Below are 23,900 nucleotides of genomic sequence, written 5' to 3'. Positions count from 1 at the left end.
GTGCTCTTTCAGCTTCTTGCATTGGACAGTTGAATATGTAATAAGCGAGTATCTGGGACATTTTATGTGTGTATTTTCTTATCTGTAATCCAAGTGTACGCAATGGATTCACAAGTGCAGATGTTGGATTTGGTTTGGTTAGTTTTTTAGGTGGAAAAATTGCATTTGGGTGCAGGTTTAAGGTTTCCTTTTGAAAGTTTGTCTTTGTTTTGGTAAGCGTAGCGTGAGAAGAACCACGGCACAGGTTTCTGGTACAAAGCATTGCATTTAATCAAGGTACAGTTGGACACGTGGATAAAACTAGTTCCTTCCTGCTGATTGCAAGGTTTTGCAAGAATCTTGAGTCAGAGGTCATACACTTGTCAGAAATTTATGTAGGAGACTTAATTAACACTTTGAGCAGTGGCTGCAGGGCTCCATAAAGATGATGTCAAGAATACCTGCTGTGAAGTAAGCTATGGAGAGTTGTTTTTTGTTAGAGGAGGAGAGACAAAAAGAGAGGCAAAAGTCTCTTTATTACAGGAAAACCAGCTTTCGGTATTAAGAAGATATAAATCTAAATAGTTTTGGTCATACGCCTGGGTCAGAGCAATCCCCCATTTCAATACAGGGTGGGAGATGATGTGATTGAGAGTAGCCTTATGGAAATGCGCTTGGGATGCTGATCGTCAAGGAGGAGGTTGGAACTGGATGATCTTTAGGGTCCCTTCTAACCCAAATTATTCTATGATTCTGTATTAGAAATCAGGTTTCCGATGCATTTGAAATGAAACGGTTACAGCAATGAGGCCGGATGTAAAAGGGGGGATAATAGAAGAACTATGTCCTTCAGAAAGGCAGCTATCAATTACAAGAGCACAGATACAAGTGTCACAAAGAAATGCAAAATAATTTACTATTTTATCGTAAAACTCTGCTGCATCAATGAGATGTTTTTAGTACGTGGTGAACTACAAGTCGTCTTCAGCATGTCAACCTAAAGGTAAAAAAGCACGTCTCTATCTCAGAAATGCGGAGGTATTTTTGGAAGGCAGAGCTACCTCCTCACCTCAGGCTACAGGAATCTGATCGTGTATGTGGTACCTGCCCAAAGCAGGGAGAGGTTTGTGACTCCAAATTACATTTGGAGACTCAAAAGCCTTTGAGCGGCCTTATAGAAACATACGAATGAAACTTCAAACTGGTCAGTAATCCAGAGCCGTTTCAAATCTCAAAAATTGTCTTTGTAGCCCCCAATAGAAGCTGAAACAGTCTTATATGAAGCAGAGCTGCTGCATTTTGCTGAGGATCTGAAGAAGTGGAAGGACAGATATGTTGTTGTCAAAACCAACTACGCTGTGGATTGCTTTGAGACTAAAGAGGTAAATGCTTCCTCCTCTTACGCTACTCTATGCTCCCAAACAAACTGATACCAAGGGAATGTGCTGTCGCCTTTCTTTTAGCGATATTAGATGAAAAGTTGTCCCCCACGAGGCTGGAGCTGGCTGGAAGCTCCTTGTGGAGCTGGCTGGAAGCTCCATGGGGATGCCTGAGGGGACAGCCAAGTGCCTTGCGTTGCTCATAGGCGTTTGCGCGAGCTAGCAAATCATTTTACCAGCGCTTTGAACCTTCTTTTGCCTATCACAGAACACTTCTCTGTATTTAATTGTAATATATCCCCCTGCTGCTGCATTGGGATTTTAAGTGGCAGGTTTTGCGGGCTTCAAGTTGACTGCAGTGAAGTTTTTAATTTGCCATTTACTGCAGTCAGACTAGTCCTGGCTAACAAATAAAACAGAGCTTAGAAAAAAATTCTATGCTTTTCCCCTCCCTTCTGTTCCTGACTCTTCACCACAGCTGATGAGTACTGAGAGGATTTTTTTAAATCTGTTTTTTACATTTAGCCATGTTTTAGATTTGACTTGTCTAGGGAATATATCCAAAATTTAGCCTTGCAATGGGAATTTCTTATTGGGGAATATCCCCGTGCATTAGCTTTGTCAATGAGTTGTGTATTTTATGTTTTCCCTCTCTTTAAATCTCTACATGACTCCCTCTCTCTTGATTTTCCAGGCCTACCAGAAAGGAGCCAGCCCTAAATATCATGTTCTTCCTGCGGGAGGCAAAGTACTGACTTCAGAAGAAGATTACAATTTGCTGTCTGATAAACATTTTCCAGATCCTGTTGGTAAGCCCTGCTGGAAGCTGAACTGCCAAACCCTTATGCAGACTTCTTCTGGGCAGGCTTTCAGGCTAGACTTTAAACCAGGGCAACGGAAGATCCACGCAGCCCTTTTTCTAAGCCAAAGCCCAGCTCCAGAGCTGGACACACGCAGAGGATGCTATAAGTTAACATTCAGAGAAATGCTGCCTCCCTTTTTTTACAGCATCCCTGCACAAAGGTGCTGGAAGCTGTGCAGAAGCAGAGCAGGAACCACACCACCATTGTTCCTAGGCTTTGTTAATATTCCTGGTTTATTTGTTTCCATTTTTAGATGCCAGCTGCCTGTGTTGACTCACGGTTGATAATAAGTCCCATAGAGAGGGCAGGAATGTTGCTGTTGCTGAATTTGTTGTTTCTGGGACAGGAACAACTGCCCCTGTCCATGAAGATGGAGAAGTTCCAGACTTTTAAGGGAGTGCATCTCATGTTGCAGAGTCAGATTTGGAGAAATAAAGAAAATGTTTCACATAAGGAAAGGAATAAGGGCAACATGCAGACAAGGGTTTGGGTTTTTTTTAAGTCCTGTCTCATACCACTAAAAGTTATAACTACTGGGAGGTGTCTTCCTTACACCCCTTTCCCAAGGCGCAAGGGAAGGTCGTGTGAGGCAATGATCTCTGGAGGTGTCCTCTGTGCGTTCCCACACCTCTGCAGGAGTTGGGGTTGAGTGATGGGGAGAGCCCAAGGCCGCTTGCGGGCTTTGCATGACTCTCCCTTCACAAAGAGTGGCTCCCTGTTAGTCTTTTATGGGCTTTCTCCCCTGTTGTGAGATTTTGAAGACCCTCTGAGGTGAATCTCTGTGGCCAGGCTCCCGATGGGTCCCACCGAGACAAGGTTGGGTTTGGTCATCTGTAAGGGGGGTTGTACAGCGCCCCCTCTGCATAATGACTCGTGCCAGCTGGGAACTGGAGTTGCTTCCTTTGCTTCACCTTCAAGGGCTTGAAGTGACAGTTCATGAGGTCCTCTTGCAGTTGTATTTAGGAACCCTAGAGAAGGAGAAACCACTGTTGCTCCTACATGGTTTAATGCTGATTTCTAATGGAGATGTGCATTTTTCTGTAGGGTCGAATGAGAAGGAGGTCGCTCAAGCCTTCGTTCAGCTGCCGAGGGAATTCCCGGTGTACCTGTGGCAGCCCTTCGCCCGGCACAGTTACTATTGCTTTTCAGAGCCAGAAGCTCAGAGGCAGTTCAGCGCCGTGCTGGGGGACTGCGTGAGACACTCAAACCACGGTGAGTGCAGAATGGGCCTCTTCCTGTGCGTTGTTCACCCCCGTGAAGATTTAAATAGCTATTACAGTAAAGAAGCTAGATGTTTGGCTTTCAGTGCCTTGAGGAAGACGCTAACATACTCTTTCTTGCTTTGCTGAGAGCAAAGTTAGGTGGGATTTGAGCTGCAGTGTAGGAAGCTTGGGTAGGAAACATGGGAACTGCTTTGAAAGGGGCATTCCCCTCTCTGCCAGCTCATCTAAATCCAGCATTATGATCCCAAATCATAAAAGATGTTGACTAACTACGGCAGGACAAACTCCTGCCTGTGTTTGCCAGCTCGATGAATGCATCGTGGATACAGTAGGCGGGGTTTGTACAACACGGAGGGACCACATTACATTTCTGTGGTCAAATGTGTGATGTTTTCTGCAGGCATTTAGATGGCAGCTCAAGCCCCCAGCTGTGGTTAAGCTTTGTAGGAGGGACATGAAAGCTCTGTAAGACATGGCATTAATTGTTTGCACAAGGGTAAATTTCAATCTCACTTTTTGGGCACGTTATACTAGAAAACCTTAACTGCACCCCCCCCCCCCCCAACTTGTGACTTGCTAGGATAATAAAAACGACCTTTCTCCCCTGAAATTGGAAGGTAATTTGTGAATTGGATTCTTCAGAAAGAGAAATGTGTTCCTGTGTTTCAGATGACTTTTCTCTTTTTCCATCAAGGTGACCTGGTTTCCCCCCATATTGTCCAGGCTCTTCCGTGCTTTTAGTGTTGTTTGTGAGTCCTGTCTGCTCCTGCTGCCTTGGTGGGAGATGAGAACACTCAGGAACTTCTCCAGAATCTCAGCTACTCGGGCCTGAAGCCCGTGTCTGTAGATAAATTAATTGAGAGGGCAGTGTATGAACAGTCCGTTTTACCTAGAGAAGTGGCTCCTAATGTCGGTTTTTTTAGCTGTCGCTTTTGTCTCCTGGCTATCAGCTTCAACCCATTACTCTCAGACAGCTGTTTCCCATGGTCCTCTCCAGATCCTACTTAATTGCCTCCTCTTTTTCCTACTCTTCATTGCCAAAGGCATTCCTGCTCTTGTTTAGGGCTCTGTTTCTGTGATGAAAACACACGTTACTGTATTTCTCTGTGGTTTTCCTAGATGTGCAGTTATTTGCGTGGTGCTCAGTGACAGCTGGTGGCAGGCACCATCTTCTCAGGACAGGCAGGATTCTTGGTCCCAGTGCTAGCCAGGCAGTATACACTCCCCTGCCACTCGGTGGTCCCCCTGCCTAGCTTGCTTCCAAGCCGTGCTGAAGGTGACAAGACACAGGGGACCCTTCTAGCTCTGACAGTATCGTACAAACCAGAGGAAGCAGTTCCAATGCAAATCTTTGTAGGTGTGGAGAGGCTGAGGGCTAAAACACACTGGTAGGCAAATAATTACCCAGTCATGGGGACTATAAAGGCTGTTTCATGGCTAGATTAGCATAGATTGGAGACATCAGTCTAGAAGGAACACGCCTTCACTTGGCACTTCCAAATATCTTGAGTCTCAATAAATATTCCCTATATAGCTGCCAGAGGTACTCAATTCCCATAGTGTGCCTGAGGGCACAGCCTGCTTCTGTGATTTTTGGTTCTCGCTAGCCTGGATTTAGCTGTGGCAAGCGTACAGTATGAAAGTGCTCCGGGCTTTGGAAAGCCACCCTTTTGCTCCTTGCTGAGGTTTGGTGAGGAGATGGGGATGCAATCAAGTTTTCCTGGCACTGTCAGTCCTACATGACTTGAAGCCTGCTCATTAGGTTTGGGGTTTTTCATTTCTCTCTTCTGGAGCAAGTGTAGCAGGCCTGACAAAGCTTTTGGCAGCCTTTTTTTTTCTTAAAGTTCAGCACATCACTCTGGGGGCCATTCCAAATTGGCAGGAGCTGAGACTAGATGACCTAATAGGTCTTCTCCATCTCCAGTGCCTGCGAGTCTGTGTTACATTATATCTCATATGGCTCAGCTATTGCTCATTTATGCATCTGTTCCAGGATTTATCCCTCTCAGCTTTTTCTGTGGTCAAGTTTTCATCCGACAGAAGATCTTTAGTGACACTGGAGTGCCTCCATCGAGGCTCCTTTTTTTGTCACATTATTTTTGCTTGACAGGCTGATTGGTAGGTAAAGATGGTCTGGATTAAGACCTACTGTTACACCTGTAAAAAATGAACAGGTTTTTACAGCTAGGGAAATGGAAGCCTGCATTTTCTGTGTTTCTTGGTGTCACACCATCTGCTAGAAACCCAGGTGCTGCAGGAGGAAAGGCGATCACTGGCAAACACCCCGGTAACCTTAACTCTGCCCTTGGAGTGAACTTCTTCAGGGTTTTTTTTTTCCCTAGGACTTTCATTGATTTATAGTTATTCTTGCATGACTGAAAGATGTCACTTCATTAATACTTTTTAAAGCCTTATTTGCTAACGATTCAGCCCACAAAAAACCAGATATCTGAGCAATCCAGCGAAGTTATAGGCACATGCAGCAATACTACGGGTCGTAAGGCTCATGATATGAAAATTGGCTGTGTGTTCTTTTGTTTAAAAAGAAGAGAAGAAATGTGAAAATCCCTTTGAGTTTGACTATGGAATATAATTTAGTGGGATACAGAGCAGCGGCCAAGGCAGTGCTCACCCCACTTCTTCTAAAAAGTGACAAGTTAAGTTTTGCCAGGGCAGATTTGGCAAGGACAGGAGAAAGACAGATGTAACGTCTGGTCAGAAGTGGCCTTTCTGGCTTGTCTATAATCTACGTCTTCTGGAAGGGTATGTATTGTGCTGGCCTTTAGCCAAAAACGTGGAGGAGTGTTTGGTTAAAGTCTGTTTTCTCCCAGGAAGCAGAATTAAATACTGTCTCTTGCTGAACAGAAACTGGAGTGAATCAGCGTGTGGTCTTGAGATGGGAGCCGCCCTGGCATTCGACTGTTTCCTCTCTTTTGAGTCCCTCTGTTACAAATAACCAGCCCAGCCTCTGTTTCTGGGTTTTCTGGTCAGAACTCATGGTCAGGAGAATAATTACAAAAGGATTTGGATTTAGTGATCACTGCTTGCAAATATGATTCAGATGTGCCGCTTGCGGGTTCTCTCCCCCCTCAAGTTTCCTATTGTCATTGTCCTTTATACTAATTGATAGGGATTTGCAGTCAGAGGGGACAATGTTTTCCTTCACCGTCAATGGAATATGTAGATGTTTTGCCCATTTCTTGAGTACAGTTCAAATAAAGCATGTGTAAGACCTTTGAAATGAGCCTATGCCAGTCAGAACCTGACTGGTCATGGCTTTTACAAATTTTCTGGCACAACCGGCCACGTACACTGAGTTTTTATTATGTTGGTAGGAAGGATCTGCTGCCTGTTCACTGCTACTTCCAGGAAGCCTGTTCTTCTTGAGCATCTGAGGAGGTCAGACCTTCATCAGTGCAGGATTTTGTCATGCTTAGCTTTAAAAACTTCTTGGGTTTTTATAGAAGCTATGCTTGCGTCAGAGTGGAGTGTGGAAGGAAATGTCTTCATTTTCTCCTCCAGTTTCCTAAACCCCTACTTGTGGTTTAGATGTGGGCTGTTGCATGCAATTAATTGGTCTGCCTTTATCATAGAGTCATAGAATACTTTGGGTTGGAAGGGGCATTAAAGATCATCTAGTTCCAGCCCTGCTGCAATGGTCCAGGACTGCTATGAAAATACTCATTTGTGCAGGTGGAAACTTGTATTTGGGCTCCAGTGTCTATGTTGAGCAGCAGAAAAATTCTCACCTGCACCCAGAATATAGTAGCTGGTTTGGAAAATGCTTCAAGATTGTGGAAGATGAGAGATATTGTGATTCTTTCTGTGTGTTTATATGATGCACTCATGGTTTAGACTATGAAACATGAAGCTGCTAGTCCCAGCAAAGGGAGGTACTTTGTAATCTGGCTTGTGCTGCTTTGAACAGCTTTAATACAGGCATTGTGTGCTGTAAAGTGAAGAGTTAAACCTGCTGAATTTGGTTTAATGGTCTCGGAGGGAAGTTGCACAGCAAAACTTGATTTGCTGTAAATGCAGTGTATTATTGCAGGGTTGTATCCTGTTTGGAAATGACCTCATCTAGCTTCTGTTAGTGGTTAGCAGCTTTATACTGCATGATCTATGAATAAGCTGATAATACATTGCTCTCAGGAAAACATCAGAGCTGCGAGGCTGATGCTTCTCAGACCCAGGGCATTAGGCTTTGCTTTGCGCTCAGTTTGGATACTAACATGGCAGGATTCCATTTTGTAGAAGATGCAGTGTCCTTTTGTTCAGAGGATCTTTTCTAGAAGTGCTGTAGCTGTTAGGAGCCCCGAGTTCTGAAGATCCAGTTCCCAGCCTCTCCTCATCTACCCAGGTTCCAGCAGATGGATTCACTTTCATTTTTTCACCTGTGGTCCCCTTTGGGTTGGGATTATTTGCTCATTTTTTTGGAGACAGACATTTTCAGAAGTTCATTTTTTGGAGCTGATGGCCATTGCCTTTCTTACCAGCTTTCCGCAATATCTTACAAGCGACAGCTCTTAAATTTTGCTGGGAACTCGGGTGGTTGCTTTTTGCCTTATGATAATGTGATGATCATAGATAGAATCATGGAATGGTTTGGCTTGGAAGGGACCCTAAAGCCCTAAAGATGTTGGCCCAGTTACACCCCCTGCCATGGGGGGTACACCCACTGGATCAGGTTGCTCCAAGGCCCATCCAACCTGGTCTTGAACACCTCCAGGGATGGGGCAGCCACAGCTTCCCTGGGCAACCTGGGCCAACGTCTCTTACTCTCTTTTAGCCATTCTCTGTATCCTGTCCACCCTCCACCAAGTGATGATATTACTCAAAGGCCTCAAAGTAGAATGCTAGAAGTTCCTTATCATCAAATAGAAACTATATAAGCAACAGCCAGCAACCCACAGCAGATAGATCCTAGGCAGGTCTGACCAGAAATGCGAGAAAAAGTGCTACTGCAGGAAATCTCTGCTAAAAAGATCACTATTAGAAAGGGAAATCATTTGTTGTTATGTTAATTTGTTATTTGATGGCGTTGAAAGGTTGGAAGAATGATTCCTCAACTGCAGGAGCAGTTCCCTGATGTTCTCCAGCTGCCTTCGCCCCAATCCCTTTGGTGGCTGGCAGCCTGCAATAGCTTTCTTTGAAGTACCAGTACAAGAGATGGAAACGTGCTGTGTGTTTAAATGGTTAACACAGCACAGGTTTTGAAAATAGCAGCCTTATCTTTCAGCAGCCTCTTCTCATTTGGGGTTTCATATTTTCTTTTTTATTAGCTTTCTTTTTTACTAGCTTTAATTTTAAAAGAAGGAATTTTAAAAAAATGAATTAGAGTTTTTTTTTTAATTAAAGAGTATATATAATGAAAAGCAGAGGAAAAAACAATGTAAGTATGTTTGAAAGAAACAGATGCCAAGGTGGGAGAAGATTGACTTGGAAGGATAAGGAAAAATATAATTTGCATTTCTTAGCGTGGAAGCTGTTCCGTTGAGGATAGTAGTGTCCAGTGGAAATAGTAAATGGTGCAAACATCATCTTTTGAGACTGCTAAAACAAAAACTAAGACAATTAAAAACTCAAATATTTTTCAGCTTTATCCACCTCCTACTTTCTATTTGTAGCATTGCAAGAAGAAAGGGATTTCACTGATATCTATACAAAGATTTTCCTATATAAGGTGATGGGCAGAAGGAGCTACAAAATCGAGACATTTTTCCAACAAATGGGTGAGGAAGCAAGGAAATATTGTTGTGAGGTCATATAAAATTAAACACAGTTTCTACTACTTTATCGTATTCCCCGTATTATAAGAGTGCTAAACATTCTCCCCATCAGTGGAGGGTCACCAAACTCGACCCTTTGTCATCTTCATTTCCTCCCAGTGGCTCTTTTGCCTCCCCTGCTCCTTAACCAAAATCAGCCTGTGCCTTTTGGTGATTTGAGGAGGTATTCATGGGCCCTGGTGTCTTGTCGGAGGAAACTCATAAGTATGTTGGACTGTTAGTGACTTGTGGTGGGAAGAGACGTTTGACCAAAGCTGCAGTTGCTGAGAATGGCAGGCAAAAGCCAGGCAAGGCTGCTTTCCTACCTTTATGTATAATCATGGAATGGTTTGAGTTGGAAAGGACCTGAACCCCATCCAGTTCCACCCCTGCCATGGGCAGGGACACCTCCCACTGGATCAGGGGCTCCAAGCCCCATCCAATCTGGCCTTGAACACCTCCAGGGATGGGGCAGCCACAGCTTCCCTGGGCAACCTGGGCCAGGGCCTCCCCACCCTCACAGGAAAACATTTCTCCCTTAGATCTCATCTCAATCGCCCCTCCTTCAGCTTAAAACCTCTTGTCCTATCCCTGCGCTCCCTGACACAATCACCTCCTACAATATACAGCCATCGCTGTGTGCCTTGTTGCTTTGATATCAATTATAGTTTCCTGCAGGAAGAATTCAGAGACCTTATGGAAAATAATAGTCACCGAATGCCGAATCTTTCCTCAAACTGTAGGCAGCTCTCCAGCTCAGGGATGTATATCTAGATGTGAGTGCTGCAGGAAACAGATGAAGGTGGATAACTTCCGAGGTTTGGTAGTCAGATGATGGGCATTATGTCAGAATCAGCATTTCTTTAATTAAAACCTGTGCTCTGTGAGGTCAGACTTCTGGATTCTGTTTTAACACTTGTTCATTTCTGTCTTTGGGCTTCAGCCTTTTGTGAAATGTCAGCCAAAAAGCTTAGATTACTCTTGGTGGTTTAGCTCATTTTGGTAAATCACTTTGTCCTCAGTCAAGATACCCCTTCGGTATTATTAACAATAAGAGTAATACATTTATTGTAATAAAAGTCCATATGGGAGAAGGACGTTAACTGGATTGCAAGAGGGGTACTCAGTTTGTTTTTGAAGAGTGACATACTCCTTTCTTACACATCATAAAACATCCTGACTGCAGTTTCTTGGCTCTCCAAACAGTTTAGTTCAGTAATGCTGCTGCTGCATCCAAAAACCACCGAGTCCCAGTTGGCAGCGTTAGCTGAGATGCAGAAGGGAGCTGTGAGCCGCTGATGTCTCAGTAGAGCAAACCACCCCATTGGTTCTGGGAGGTGGAAAACTCTCGCTGTCTGGTTATCACATCTGACTGAAGTCCCACGAGGAGCTGGAGAAACATTTCCCTCTTCTTCCCAAACACAGACTTTTCCGTGTAGTTGCGTGAGTGGTACAGAAATGAGCTCTGCTGCTACTTGGGTGAAGACTTCAGTTGCTGCGTTTGTGTTTTTTAAGTGACGAAATGATAGGCTGTTTGTCTTCAAACACCTATTACCATTCCTGTTGTGTGACTATTTTCTCCTCCTCTCTCATGCTGCAATAATTAGTTTGAATAGCTTCAAATGGCACTTACCGTTCAGAGGGGCACGCGGTTTAAACTGGATGTTGGAATACTTGGGCTAGGATATGTGATGTTAGAGAGTCATCTTCCTTTGATATTAATTAAGAAAAATCAGCGTATAAGCAATTAAACATCATCTGGTTTTGACCTTTCTGCTACAAAGCACAGCAAGAAACCTGACACAGCCGTCTGCAGTCCATACAGATACGAAATTTGAACCGTACTGTTCAAATACAGATTTAATTTTATCTGGATTTACTGGAAATCCACAGTTTGAGCTAGAGGCAGCGAGGTCAGCAGCACTCGTCTGCTCTCATAACAAAGCATATTTATAGAAGTTTTTGCACAGAGATTCTCAGTGTTTAGACTTGCAAGACTGGTCAATCCCTGGCTATGGACGAGACCACATTCACCAGTGCAATTAATTTCCACTGCTGTCTTTAGACACAAAAGAACTGTCATTGAGCCAGAAGAATTGTTCAGATAACCTTTCCCAAGGGGCTTTTAAACAACGTGCAAGTGACACGTCCATCCTCAAACAAAGGTGCAGCTGTCCTACTGTGAGCAGGAGAGCACAGAGAGACTTAGGACTGGAGATTTCCTCCTCATTACTCACCCATATGACCAGACATTGATTTGCCAAGTGACAGAGAAGAACTGCTGCTTGTAGCCTGGAGCACCTCATTAGGGGACTGCAAGTCCCACAGCAGCCAAAACATCAGATGCAGCTGAAATTAGGAAGGTGACCCTTGAAGTTACCATTTCTGCACCAGGCACAAGAGTGTTCAGTGGGTGTCGAGTAGCCTGCTCCTCTGGGTATCGTTTCGAGGAGTTACGGTTTGAGGTTTATGGTTTTTTTTAAAGAGGGATTGTTGGTGTGCTGCAAGGAAGCTTATTCCTACAGACAGCTCTCTGCAGTGCTGAATAAATTCAGCTGTGCCTCGGAGACGTGCGAATATGGGGAGAGTTATGAAGTCATGGTGCTTCCAGATGTCCTCCCATCTTTAAAAACAGAGCTTTATGGCAGTTATTCTGTGAATGAACTGCTTTTACATTATGTTTATAAAAATAATCTGTGGTTCACAGTATCTTATCTGTTACTAAAATTAGAATCCACGCTTGAATATGTAAAGGTAAGAGTCTCTAGGTGAGTTTTCTTATTTTAGAATTAAGCAGAACAAGCAGAATTTGACTTGGTGTCCACAAATAAGCTGATGTTGCAGTCATTAGCAGCTGGAGAAGCTGCTTGGGTAACTTCCCAAGTGCAAGCCAGCTCAGATTAAGCATGTAGTGTCAGTCTGGGTGCTTGTAAATCCTCACCAGCCTTGTGCTGGAAGACATTTGGTCAACTTGATGGCTTTGTGTGGGAGTTGGATAGAGGTGACCTACAGCCACTGCTGCACCAAGCTCCCCTGACTCGCTCCTCTTTCCACAAACAATGGGGATGGGCGCATCGCTTGCGATAGAAACCAGCCTGAGCTGTTGAAGGGGAAGCCCCTGCAAGGGTGTTCAGGAGAGTGAAGCACATGTCATCCTCTCTGCTGATGAACAATCGTTCCAGATACCACTGGGGTTTACCACCTGCCCTGTTTGCAGCTGCAGCATCTGCTTCCATCTCCCACGCACCGTCCTCTCTCTTGCACGCAAGCAGGGCTACCCCAACAGCTTATTCATTGTTTTCCTTGCATTGCCCCGGCATAAAGGAGCTGGCTGCCAAGCCAGCCGCAGTCCTCCAGCCTCTTCATAAACTGCTCATTCTGATTTACAGAAGTCCTGGCTCTTCCCTGTTGAAATGTTGGAGAATGTGCACTGCAGCGCCTCTCAGCTTGGATACAATTCCCTTTTCTTGAGCTGTATGCTATGAATGTTCTTCTGTCTTGCATGCTTCAGCCCAGCAGCTTCTGCATAGCCCGACACTGGATGGCTGTAGTTGTTCAGTGCCTTATCGCTGATGCAATTCTTTCCTCCTATGGAAAGTGAGAATAAAGTTGCCTAAATTAAGCAACTGTAATAGCCTTGAAAGATAAAGCTTCCTTTCTACTTTGAGCTGTTTTTGTAGTAAGACTGCCATAATTGTGTTTTTTCTCCTGTGTTTACTGGCACAGGAAAGAATGCATTATTGGGATTTCATTGTACTTACAGCTTGATATTTTTCCCATGAACTACTCAGATTAATTGCTCTGGGACTGTTAGCACCTTCTTTCCACTTCTCTGTGGGGATGGGGACAGTCAGACCAGAGAGAAAATACTCCCTTGAGTATGGAGTTTAAAACTTGATGATCTTAGAGGGGAGATTCTTGTCAGCACTGGTGCATCATCAACTCAGCTAGTCCAAGGTCCAGCCCTTTGGATGGTCTTTTGTCCCTTTTGGTCAGGAGGGAGCACAGCTGTGAAGAAGGAAAACACGTGAGTCACAATCGAGGGGCTGTGGGAGCAGCAGTTCTCCTTCTTCCAGCCAAGCCCAGCCTTCTTCTCATCAAAATATTCTGAGTTTAATTTTGGGAGGACAAAAGCTTTCAGATGCAGCACTCCACCAGCTTTTCAGGTGGAACACTATTCTTTAATTAAAGCTGCCATCAGGGGACATTCTGCTCTTAGCGAGCAGCCTGACTTGCAACTCTTATACTGATATTTTAACGTCTTATAGTGACTTGCTGTTAAAAATGCTATAAATCATGACGGTAGCAGTGAGGGAATGATTGGGATTTTACCTGGCTGCTTTTCTCACGTTCAATCGTATAAGCTTGAAGAAGCTGATCTCTGTGAACCTCCAAATGTCTGCGAAGAGGGATGGCACCTATAGAGTGGCACTGGGAGAGTGTTTGCTGCACCTCAGTACGTAGAACATACCTTCCTGAAGTAATTGTTACTCCCAGGGAAAACTCTGAAAGGTCAAATTCTGACCTTTGGGCTCTTAGCAGATCTGAAAGCTTAGAGCCTGCTATGCAGATAAAATCTGTACAATGCTGTGGTCAAGCAGTAGCCAGGGTGAAGCATTGATCAAAGTAATTGTAGGTTCCTGTAGCGTTCCTGTTTGTGTAAAGCACATGGAAGAGACATTTCAGGCATTACTGTAGTGCTAATCCTTCATGTTTCCCATAATTTGTATAATCCCTGTATTGCCCTTGGCATGTATCAAAGCCTTTATAAAGCTTCTCTCTTTAGAAGTTTCATGAACAAGTCAAAAGAATTGTCTTGCTTGACAGGCAAGGCTTGAGAATTTACTCTGACTCCACAAAGCAACTCATTATACAAACCAGGATATTTGAAAGGAGCTGCTTACCCTTGAGAATCACAGAATCATGGAATGGTTTGAGTGGGAAGGGACCTCAAAGCCTGTTCAGTTCCAACCATTCTGCCATGGGCAGGGACACCTCCCACTGGATCAGGGGCTCCAAGCCCCATCCAACCTGGCCTTGACACCTCCACGGATGGGGCAGCCACCGCTGCTCTGGGCAACCTGGGCCAGGGCCTCCCCACCCTCACAGGAAAACATTTCTCCCTAAGATCTCATCTCAATCTCCCCACTTTCAGCTGAAAATTGTCCTATCCCTGCACTCCCTGATCAAGAGTCCTTCTCCAGCTTTCCTGGAGCCTCTTTCAGCACTGGAAGCTGCTCTAAGATCTCCCTGGAGCCTTCTCTTCTGCAGGCTGAACTACCCCAGCTCTCTGTGCCTGTGCTCATATTCTTCCTCTCCCCTCCTTTCTTCCTTACTTGTGTGTAATAGGACTTCAGCTGATCAGTGCTGCCAGTAGTGGGGACAATAAAACATCTTGGCTTTGGTTTTCTTTTAAGACATTAATCCTTGTAACAATCCCAAAGCTCTGCTTCACAGCAAAGACAGCACTTGAGTTCCTGATGTATTTCAGGGGTCAGTTTTCTTACTTGAGTTTTTCAGGCAATCTGATTGCACCAGGGAGCTTTTCTACATTTTGAGGCAGAGGGACTTTCTCCTCAAATCACGACAAACTAGTTGTCCTGTGTGACTGGTGGTGCAGTCTTGATTAGCGATGGTTTTGGATGCTCTCGTGTGAAGGAGAGTGTGGGCTGCCTTTGTCTTGAAAGCCTTTAGCAGTCTGAAAAGAACAAAATGCCCGAGATGTAATTTCTGTTGCATGACTGGTTATCCCCGGTTTGTAAGAGCAAACTGGCTCAGCCACTTCTCAGTTTTTTCCGTGCTGTGGTCTCGTTTGTGCAGCAGAGTGGCTGCAGGCTATCACATTCTTCTTGGGAAGAGCCACCATGGAGCAGCGGTAGCCGTGGAGGATAACCAGACAGCTCAGAGCTGTGGTTAAACATTCCTGAAATATGTAGGGAAAGCAGCGCAATTTTGTCTGAAATTTTTGTGCTTAATTCGTTTGAACACGGTGCTTACTTTGTCCAGGTCTGTTTATTGTGCGTCTGTGAAAAATCATGTTGATCATCAATTCCTTAATTAAACAAAGGAAATGAAAGGTTATCGGTAACTCAGGTTCATGTTTCCAGGGCATGAAACATACTGCAATCATCCAACTGTCAGAATCTTGAATTCTTAATTTTATCTTCAATTAAAGGAGTAGGTGCTCCCAACTCTTGGCCCTGGAATGTACTTTCAGAATCTTCCCCTGTACCAATCTACATTGCTTGCAAGGGTGAGCTTTCATGTGTTAGCGACTGCCTTGCTTCCCTGAAACCCTTCCCTTATCAGCTGCTCTTCTTAACGTGGATTGGTGTGGGTTTAACTTATCAGCTTAGGTGGGATGGCGCGTGAAAGTTCATATGTGCCACGTGATAGCTCAGCGTTGGGCTGACAGATCTCAGTGAAAGCCCAAGGTCCTAAAACATTCAAACTTAATAAATGGTTTAAAAATATTACTGCTGGATGCATATGGGACAGGAAGAAGGATCAAAAAAAGATAGTTATTTCTAAAATTATTTGTGGGTAAATCCTTTGTGCTACTTCTTGTTTTCTTTAGATTTTCTGAAGCAGACCACGTACGAAGTCCAGGCGTTCTTAGAAGCCATTCAGTTTTTCCGGCAGGAGAAAGGCCACTATGGGACATGGGAAATGATAACCGGCAATGAAAAAGAGGTAAAAGAATATCTTCCTGCTTTTGTTGGCTTTTGATATGGCAGCTCTGAGGGCGGTGAAGGTTGTAAAACCTCCTGGAAAGATAATGGTGGCTTTAAAAACAAAATCTAGTTGGTAGAAGTAACAAAGGTTTTGAAATATCTCTTGATACGTGACAATTCTTCTTTAATAAATCCTGTTGAGAGTGTCTTCCTAAGCCGTGAAAGAAAGTGTGCTGTGAACTATGTTCTTGTGTTGTGTTGGAATGTAAGGATGGCCACATTTCCCCAAAAGGCTGCTACATCCGCTTTAATTTTATGGCACGGGGTCAGTTGGTGAGTAAATGCTGTGTGTAAAACAAGGCACTTGGCTAGTAGCTCACCACCACATTTAGTACGGTTAATAGTTTTGGTAAACCAGTGAGACCAAAGGCAACACACAGCAGACTCGGAAAGCATGATCCATCAGCTGCGTGGAGCTGCCCTCTGTTTTTCTACTATTTCTACCTATTTGTGACAAGTAAGAGATATTTTTTTCTTGTGTTGCTGTTACCTTTGTTACTAACCAACACAGTGCCATTTTTTGTGCTGTAATGCTGGATGCCACCATCAGAGATCAGGCTTTCTGAAGAACGGAACAGCAGGTAGCCATAAATTTGGGAGAATCTCTTAATTTAGCTTTTCCCTGTTCTTTGGCAATGAAGCTTTTGGTCCTGAGTGGATAAACCAGTAGACCTACTCCTTGTGCCAGAATCTTGCTAATTAACAGTCACACTTAAAACACCAAAAATTTGTGTACTTTCATTCTTCAGTGCCAGAAGGGGCTACAAGAAAGCTGGAGTGGGACTGTTCACAGAGGCTTGGAGTGATAGGGCGAGGGGCAATGGGTATAAACTGGAGAGGGGCAGATTTAGACTAGACAGAAGGAGGAATTTCTTCATGATGAGAGTGGTGAGGCACTGGCCCAGGTTGCCCAGGGAAGCTGTGGCTGCCCCATCCCTGGAGGTGTTCAAGGCCAGGTTGGATGGGGCTTGGGCAGCCTGATCCAGTGGGAGGTGTCCCTGCCCATGGCAGGGATTGGAACTGGATGGGCTTTAAGGTCCGTTCCAGCTCAAACTATTCTATGATTCAGAAACAAGATGCTAAGATCAGGGTCTGGATCCATATTTGGACACTGGAGTGAGCAACTATGGAGCAATGATACTGAAGTAATTCCCTCTGTAAATCTCTCTGGCATCACTCCAGATGTATCTTAATGCAATCGAGACATTATCTGGGTTCTAATTTCTGATTTTTTCCCAAACCATTGAGCACTCAGGAGCAAATATTTATTTTAGTACCAGCTGCTGGGTATTTTCCTTGATGAAATCTGCCTTCCGTTTGGGAAAATGGAATAAAGGCTGATGGAGAGTTCACGATCAGGGATTTTTTTTTAAGAAATCAGATTATTCTTTTAGGACAAGTCTACCTAGGAAATGCTGAAAAATGTGGAAACTGAAGGAGAATCTATAAACACTGTATTTCCCAGTGTAATCGTTTCAGGGGCTGAAGCTTCCTACTAACATCTGATAATAAATTACTTAATATAAGTAGTCCCATCCTTCCAGTGGGGAGGGAGTGGGGGATTTTTCTCTTCCCATCCATCTCTCATGTTATGGAGCTATTATAGTGCTAGTTTCACTTCATGTTTTGTTTTTTCCTGTTGCTTGCCAACTACTTACTCATAACCCATATACCTCAAGAGAACTGGAATCAGAAGAGAGCCAGACTAGTTATGCTATTATCTTCTTAGTAATAATTCATTCTGTAAGTATAGCATGTTCTCATGCCTGCTTTGACCAAGTATAATAATTATTTTAGGCAAATATCCAAGTTAAGTGAATGGTTTGGAACAAGCAAGCTGCAATGTGTTGCTGTAAAAATCTCTGCAGAATGCTAATAAATATATTCCCTGGCATTCATTTATAATGATAGAGTCTCCACAGCTTTAGCACACGCAGCTCTGCCTGCATACTGCAGCATGGATGTAATATTAGCAAATACCCAGACACTCAGCTGAAGGCCTACTAAATGTTTTTTTTGTTGTAAAAATTCCTTTTTCTGGTTCTGTTTTTGTTAACTTTTAATGTTGCATAGAGTCATAGACTAGTATGGGAGGTGCTCCAGCCCTCTGATCATCCTTGTAGCCTCCTCTGGCCCCGTTCCAACAGCTCCATGTCCTTCTTATGTTGAGGATTCCAGAACTGGACACAATCCTCCAGCTGAGGTCTCACAAGAGAGGAACAGAGGGGCAGAATCCCCTCCCTTGCCCTGCTGGCCACGCTTCTTTTGATGCAGCCCAGGACACAGTTGGCCTTCTGGGCTGTGCGCACACATTGCCGGCTCATATTGAGCTTCTCATTAAGCAGCACCCTAAGTGCTTTTCCACAAGGTTCCTCTCAATCACATCATCCCTCATCCTCTATTGAAATGGGGGATTTCCCCAACCCAGCTGTACTTGGCCTTGTTGAAGCTCATGAGGTTTGCCCAGTGCCACTTCTCCAGCCTGTCCAGGTTCCTTGGGATGACATGCTGTCCTTCCGGTGTGGCAACTGCACCGCTTAGCTTGTTATCATCATGTTTCATTGCTAACAAAGGGTAAATTCTATTGTAGATGGTATTTCTCTAGATAAGTGCTGAAATATGGGGTTAAAACCAGGGAATTTTTGACAACTCTTGTTCTAAGGAACAGTCCAGCCTCAGTGTGAGCATGCTACGACACACGGGTGCTGTACGAGTGTCACTCCATGGATCAGTACTGCACAAATGTAGCAGTAACAGATTGGTAAATCAAGGACAGCCAAACCCCTACAGTTGCACCTTTCAGCCCTGAAATGTAAATCCAGCATTCCTAAAAATGTTCCAGAGAGCTCAGATTCTTCAGAATCTGTTTGAGAATCTGGGAGGCTGAGGGGAGACCTCATTGCTCTCTACAACTACCTAAAAGGAAGTTGTGGAGAGGAGAGAGCTGGCCTCTTCTCCCAAGTGACAGGGGACAGCACGAGAGGGAATGTCCTCGAGCTCCACCAGGGGAGGTTTAGGCTGAACATTAGGGAAAAATTTTTTATGGAAAGGGTCACTGGGCACTGGCAGAGGCTGCCCGGGGAGGTGGTTGAGTCACTTTCCCTGGAGGGGTTTAAGGGACATGTGGACAAGGCGCTGAGGGGCATGGTTTAGTGTTTGATAGGAATGGTTGGACTCGATGATCCGGTGGGTCTCTTCCAACCTGGTGATTCTATGAACCATTGTCACATTTATTGTTTGGCCAGTGCTGCTCCGGTTTGGGTTACTCATGAGATGATTTGAAGTGACTCCTGAGTTTAGGACCTAAATTAGTTTTGGCAGGTATTTGAGTCAGCCCAGCAGAATTTGAGTGGTGCTGTGGCATAATCTATAAGAGGTTAATTTGTATGAAGCAATAACAAGAGGGTGCTGTTACAAGTGTTTTAATAAGTCCAATGGCATGAGGTTTAACAAGGCCAAATGCCGGGTCCTGCACTTGGGGCACAACAACCCTATGCAGTGCTACAGACTAGGAGAAGTCTGGCTAGAAAGCTGCCTGGAGGAGAGAGACCTGGGTGTGTTGGTTGACAACCGACTGAACATGAGCCAGCAGTGTGCCCAGGTGGCCAAGAAGGCCAATGGCATCTTGGCTTGTATCAGAAATGGCGTGACCAGCAGGTCCAGGGAGGTTATCCTCCCTCTGTACTCGGCACTGGTGAGACCGCTCCTCGAATCCTGTGTTCAGTTCTGGGCCCCTCACCATAAGAAGGATGTTGAGGCTCTGGAGCGAGTCCAGAGAAGAGCAACAAAGCTGGTGAAAGGGCTGGAGAACAGGCCTTATGAGGAGCGGCTGAGAGAGCTGGCGTTGTTTAGCCTGGAGAAGAGGAGGCTGAGGGGAGACCTCATTGCTCTCTACAACTACCTGAAAGGACGTTGTAGAGAAGAGGGTGCTGGCCTCTTCTCCCAAGTGACAGGGGACAGGACAAGAGGGAATGGCCTCAAGCTCCGCCAGGGGAGGTTTAGGCTAGACGTTAGGAAAAAATTCTTTACAGAAAGGGTCATTGGGCACTGGAACAGGCTGCCCAGGGAGGTGGTTGAGTCACCTTCCCTGGAGGTGTTTAAGGCACGGGTGGATGAGGTGCTGAGGGATATGGTTTAGTGTTTGATAGGAACGGTTGGACTCGATGATCCGGTGGGTCTCTTCTGACCTGGTTGTTCTGTGATTATGTGAAGTAGGGTTTTGTGTGTTGTATTTCAGTAGGGGCTGTTGTATGCGCAGGAGGTACCCTGTTTTTCACTACATAGCATGCACTCAGAGACTTTTCTGTCTTACTTTTGCTGTCTAGATGCCTGCTGTTTCTCTTTGGGGTTGTTGTGCACACCTCAAACCCGCTTGGGCAGCTGTAATATGTGAGGTTGAAAGTCAGGAAGCAGCAACAAGATGAAAGTGTAGAGTGAAGTGGTGATTTTGCACTCTATTTGCTCAGTCAGCAGCTGGGTGCATCAGGGCAGCAATCCCTGAATAAGGACCTCGATGGGCTGTTGTTGGAGCAAAGAAAAGAGCTGGGTTCGAATACACATCACTTAACAAAAGCTCTGCTCAAGCCCCACCAGCGAGGAAGGAGGACTATGTATTTTTTCTGTGAGACTTCACCAAAAGTGTTGAGCAAGCTTTACCCAGAGTAAGTGAGAGATGTATGGAACCTTAAGATGTGTTTTGTCTGCTTTTTTACAGGGTTACTGTGTCTTTGCGATTTGCAGGATATCCACTGCACTTCAAAGCTTTCTTTGGCTGTGGATAACCTCGTATGTGCTGTACAGTTGGGACATATAAAAAGCCTTGACGGAAGGGCTGTTTGCTGTTCTGTATGGTACATGAAGGGTAGTATTGCCTCTGCCATCATAAATTGGCAGTTGTGCATCTGTAACTGTGGGCCAGTACAAACATACCTGGCCAAGATCTATAAACAGAAAATTAACATGCCCAGAAATAAAAGATGTTCCTCCTTCCTCCAAATTACGAATAGGGAGTGAACCAAATACGAGGTCTTTAATTCAAAACACAAGACACCTTAAGTACAGAAGTTCAAGAGTTCAGCATAAATGCCCAGCACTGATGGATGCCTTTATAGGAAGTTTGTTCAGAGACCTGTGATTTCATAGAAGTAGAAATAATGCAGGTCCCATGCTGAACTGCCTCCCATTGCTTGCATGGTTTGCCTTGTTGGTCAACAGCAAGAAGAAAGTGCAGGAGAAAGAGAGGTCTTGCAGCTTTCTTAAGCCAGAGGTAACAGTGTCTATAAATTAAAAAAATGAAGAAGGAAAGCCTAGACTCTCAAAAGCAGATGTGTGCCTGTAACTCTGTGTATTTATTGCCAGTTTGGTGCATCTGAGTGGGATGGGCAAGAAAGAAACTGTAGTTCATATCTGGGCAGAGGAGGTGCAAAACCTAACAGAGGGGGTGACTCTGAAGGAAACTTCTGAAGTGGGTGCCAGTGAATGTAACCAGGAATGTGTCTCACGCTGTTTCATTCTTTCTGCATTGAAGGAGCCAGACTTTGATGCTGCTTCTGTACAAAGCTGAGTTGCACTGTCAAGAGAACCACACAACCAGAGAATAATGTAATTGAGAGGGGATCTGTGGATGTTCTCTCTCCCAGTGCCCCACGCAAAGCTAAGCCAGCTTTAGGGGCTTTGTGCAGTTGAGTTCTGAAGATGTCTAAGGTTGGAGATTGCATGGCTTGTTCCCATGACTGCCCTTTTGGTGAAAAAGATTCCTTAATGCCTATTACTATTTCCCTTGTTGAGAAGACGTCCTTTCCCGGTGCATTTCCAAGAAAGGTCTGGCTCTTTCTGTCCAACATCCTCCATTATGTAGTTGTAGACAGCATTAAAGTCTCCACTGAGCCCTGTCTTCTTAAGGCTGAGCAAACCCCGTCCCCTCCACCTCTTCTCACATGTCATGTGCTCTATCCCTTGGGCAGCTTGGTGGCCTCTGCTGAACTCGCTTCAGTTTGTCAGGCTCTGTCTTGTACTGGGGAGCCCCAAACAGGATGCTGCTCTGCTTGGTGGTCTTTCAAGTGCTGAATGGAAGGGAATATTCTCCTCCCTCGACCCTGCCCTTTCCCTTTGCTGCAAGGGTGCCCTGTAGACCAATGTCAAATTTCACATCCACCAGGTTGCACAAGTCCTTTTCCACAGAACTTCTTTCCAGCCAGTTGCAGCCAGCCTAGACTGATTGTTCCATCCCAGATGCTGGATGATGCGTTTGCTTTTGCTGAACTTAATGAGGGTTTTGTACACCCATTTCTTCAGCCTGCCCAGGTCCTTCTGTGTAGCAGCCCAGCTTGCCAGCACATATTGACCACTTGCCCAAATTGGTATCATCTGTATTCCCAGTCTGATGTCTTTTCTTTCTAATTGGAACCATCTGCAAGACCAAATTGCCAGTTAGATGCTGGGATTGGAGAAAGTGATACATCTTTTCTACAACCACTGAACCCTGTTTCAAGGTGAAAATGTTCTTGAGGGAGAAAAGCACTCAGTATCAGTTTAGAAAAATACAGCAATGACAGACTGACAATATACTTAAAGAAATAATAAAACAATGGGGCAATGATACTTTTTTCTCAGTTTTCCTACATTCCATCACAAGTGCTTGATGTGTATAAGTCCCTGTGACTCTTTTCTTCCCCCACCTTTCTGCTGCAATGAGCCTTTGGCACAGAACAGCTTAATTACGTATTTCATCGGTTTTTTGTTCAAGAATCTGATAATGTATATGGATTCTACAACATGAAAGTTTTACTGGGTTTAGACCAGTATAGTTGTCCTTCAGTGACAAAAGAAATTGCTCGAAAAGTTTTTCAGGGATTCCAGTAGCTATTTATTTTATCCCTTTTGCCTCAGGATTAAGATGGAGCTAATGAATCCTTTGGACCATATTAAGTATTCCTGAAAAAAAAAATCAGATGGAGTAGGAGTATTTGGTTCGGGACTTGTTCAGCCTGGAGAAGAGAAGGCTCTGAGGAGTCCTTAGAGCGACTTTCCAGTACCTGAAGGGGCTACAAGAAAGCTGGGGAGGGACTGTTCACAAAGGCTTGGAGTGATAGGATGAGGGGCAATGGGTATAAACTGGGGAGGGGCAGATTTGGAGTGGACATACGGAGGAATTTCTTCATGATGAGAGTGGTGAGGCCCTGGCCCAGGTTGCCCAAGGAAATTGTGGCTGCCCCATCCCTGGAGGTTGGAACTGGATGGGGTTTAATGTCCCTTCCAACCCAAACGATTCTATGATTTTAATCTTCTGACCATATAGATCCTGAGCAATCTTGTGATGGAGGAGCTCCTGCCTAACCTTCAGACGATGATCCTGCCTAAAATGAAAGGAAAGAGGAACGATAGGAAGCGGGCGTGGTTTGGTGTAAGTACTGATGTTTGCAGAGTCGTTTCTCACAGCAGTTGTCTTTGTGTGTGCTGATTCTGATCTATGCTTCTTATTTTAATTTGGGGTTAGATTGTAGAAGAAACCTATGGCTTGGTCCAGCAGCAGGTGTCAGAAGGACTAAGTACCTTGAAAGAAGAATGCAGAGATTTTGCAAAAACTCTTGAAGGAACTATTCGCTCGGACATGGATCAGATTCTGAACTCCAAGAACTTCTTAGCTGGAAAAATCAAAGGTTAGTGGAGGAAGAGCTCTGTTTTGCAGCAACTTTTTAACGTTTGCCATTGTGTTGCTCAAAGTACCAGATGTCAGTATTTGGAAATCCTCAGGTGTTTTGAAAAATCCAGCTGGAGACACTTATTTTCAGAAAACAAATGCTTTGAGCCTTTGCTGCTTTTGATGGGAACTGATACCTGTGACCACTGTGACTGTGAAAATACCAGTTCTTCTCTAATAGGAGCTAAAGCTGGCAGGTTCTAAGTATCCTGGTTAGAGTTGCTTATTCTGCTTTCCTTTGCACTTGAACAGCCC

At 44.6% G+C, this 23,900-nt stretch overlaps 1 protein-coding gene across 1 annotated transcript in view; it reads left to right on the top strand.

The window, feature by feature from the left end:
* Positions 1–23,900, top strand: part of NIBAN1 (niban apoptosis regulator 1) — a 73,607-nt gene that overhangs the window by 32,538 nt on the left and 17,169 nt on the right. Inside the window, exons 3-8 of the mRNA XM_069862318.1 lie at positions 1,230–1,361; positions 2,053–2,167; positions 3,266–3,433; positions 15,790–15,905; positions 23,244–23,348; positions 23,442–23,604. Of these exons, the coding sequence (XP_069718419.1) occupies positions 1,230–1,361; positions 2,053–2,167; positions 3,266–3,433; positions 15,790–15,905; positions 23,244–23,348; positions 23,442–23,604 (799 nt within the window). The remainder of the gene's footprint in view (positions 1–1,229; positions 1,362–2,052; positions 2,168–3,265; positions 3,434–15,789; positions 15,906–23,243; positions 23,349–23,441; positions 23,605–23,900) is intronic.

The sequence above is a fragment of the Phaenicophaeus curvirostris genome, chromosome 8 (genome assembly GCF_032191515.1).
Source record: "Phaenicophaeus curvirostris isolate KB17595 chromosome 8, BPBGC_Pcur_1.0, whole genome shotgun sequence".
Lineage (NCBI taxonomy): Eukaryota > Metazoa > Chordata > Aves > Cuculiformes > Cuculidae > Phaenicophaeus > Phaenicophaeus curvirostris.
Note: the sequence above shows the minus strand (reverse complement) of the source record. Positions and strands in the feature narration are given on the sequence as shown.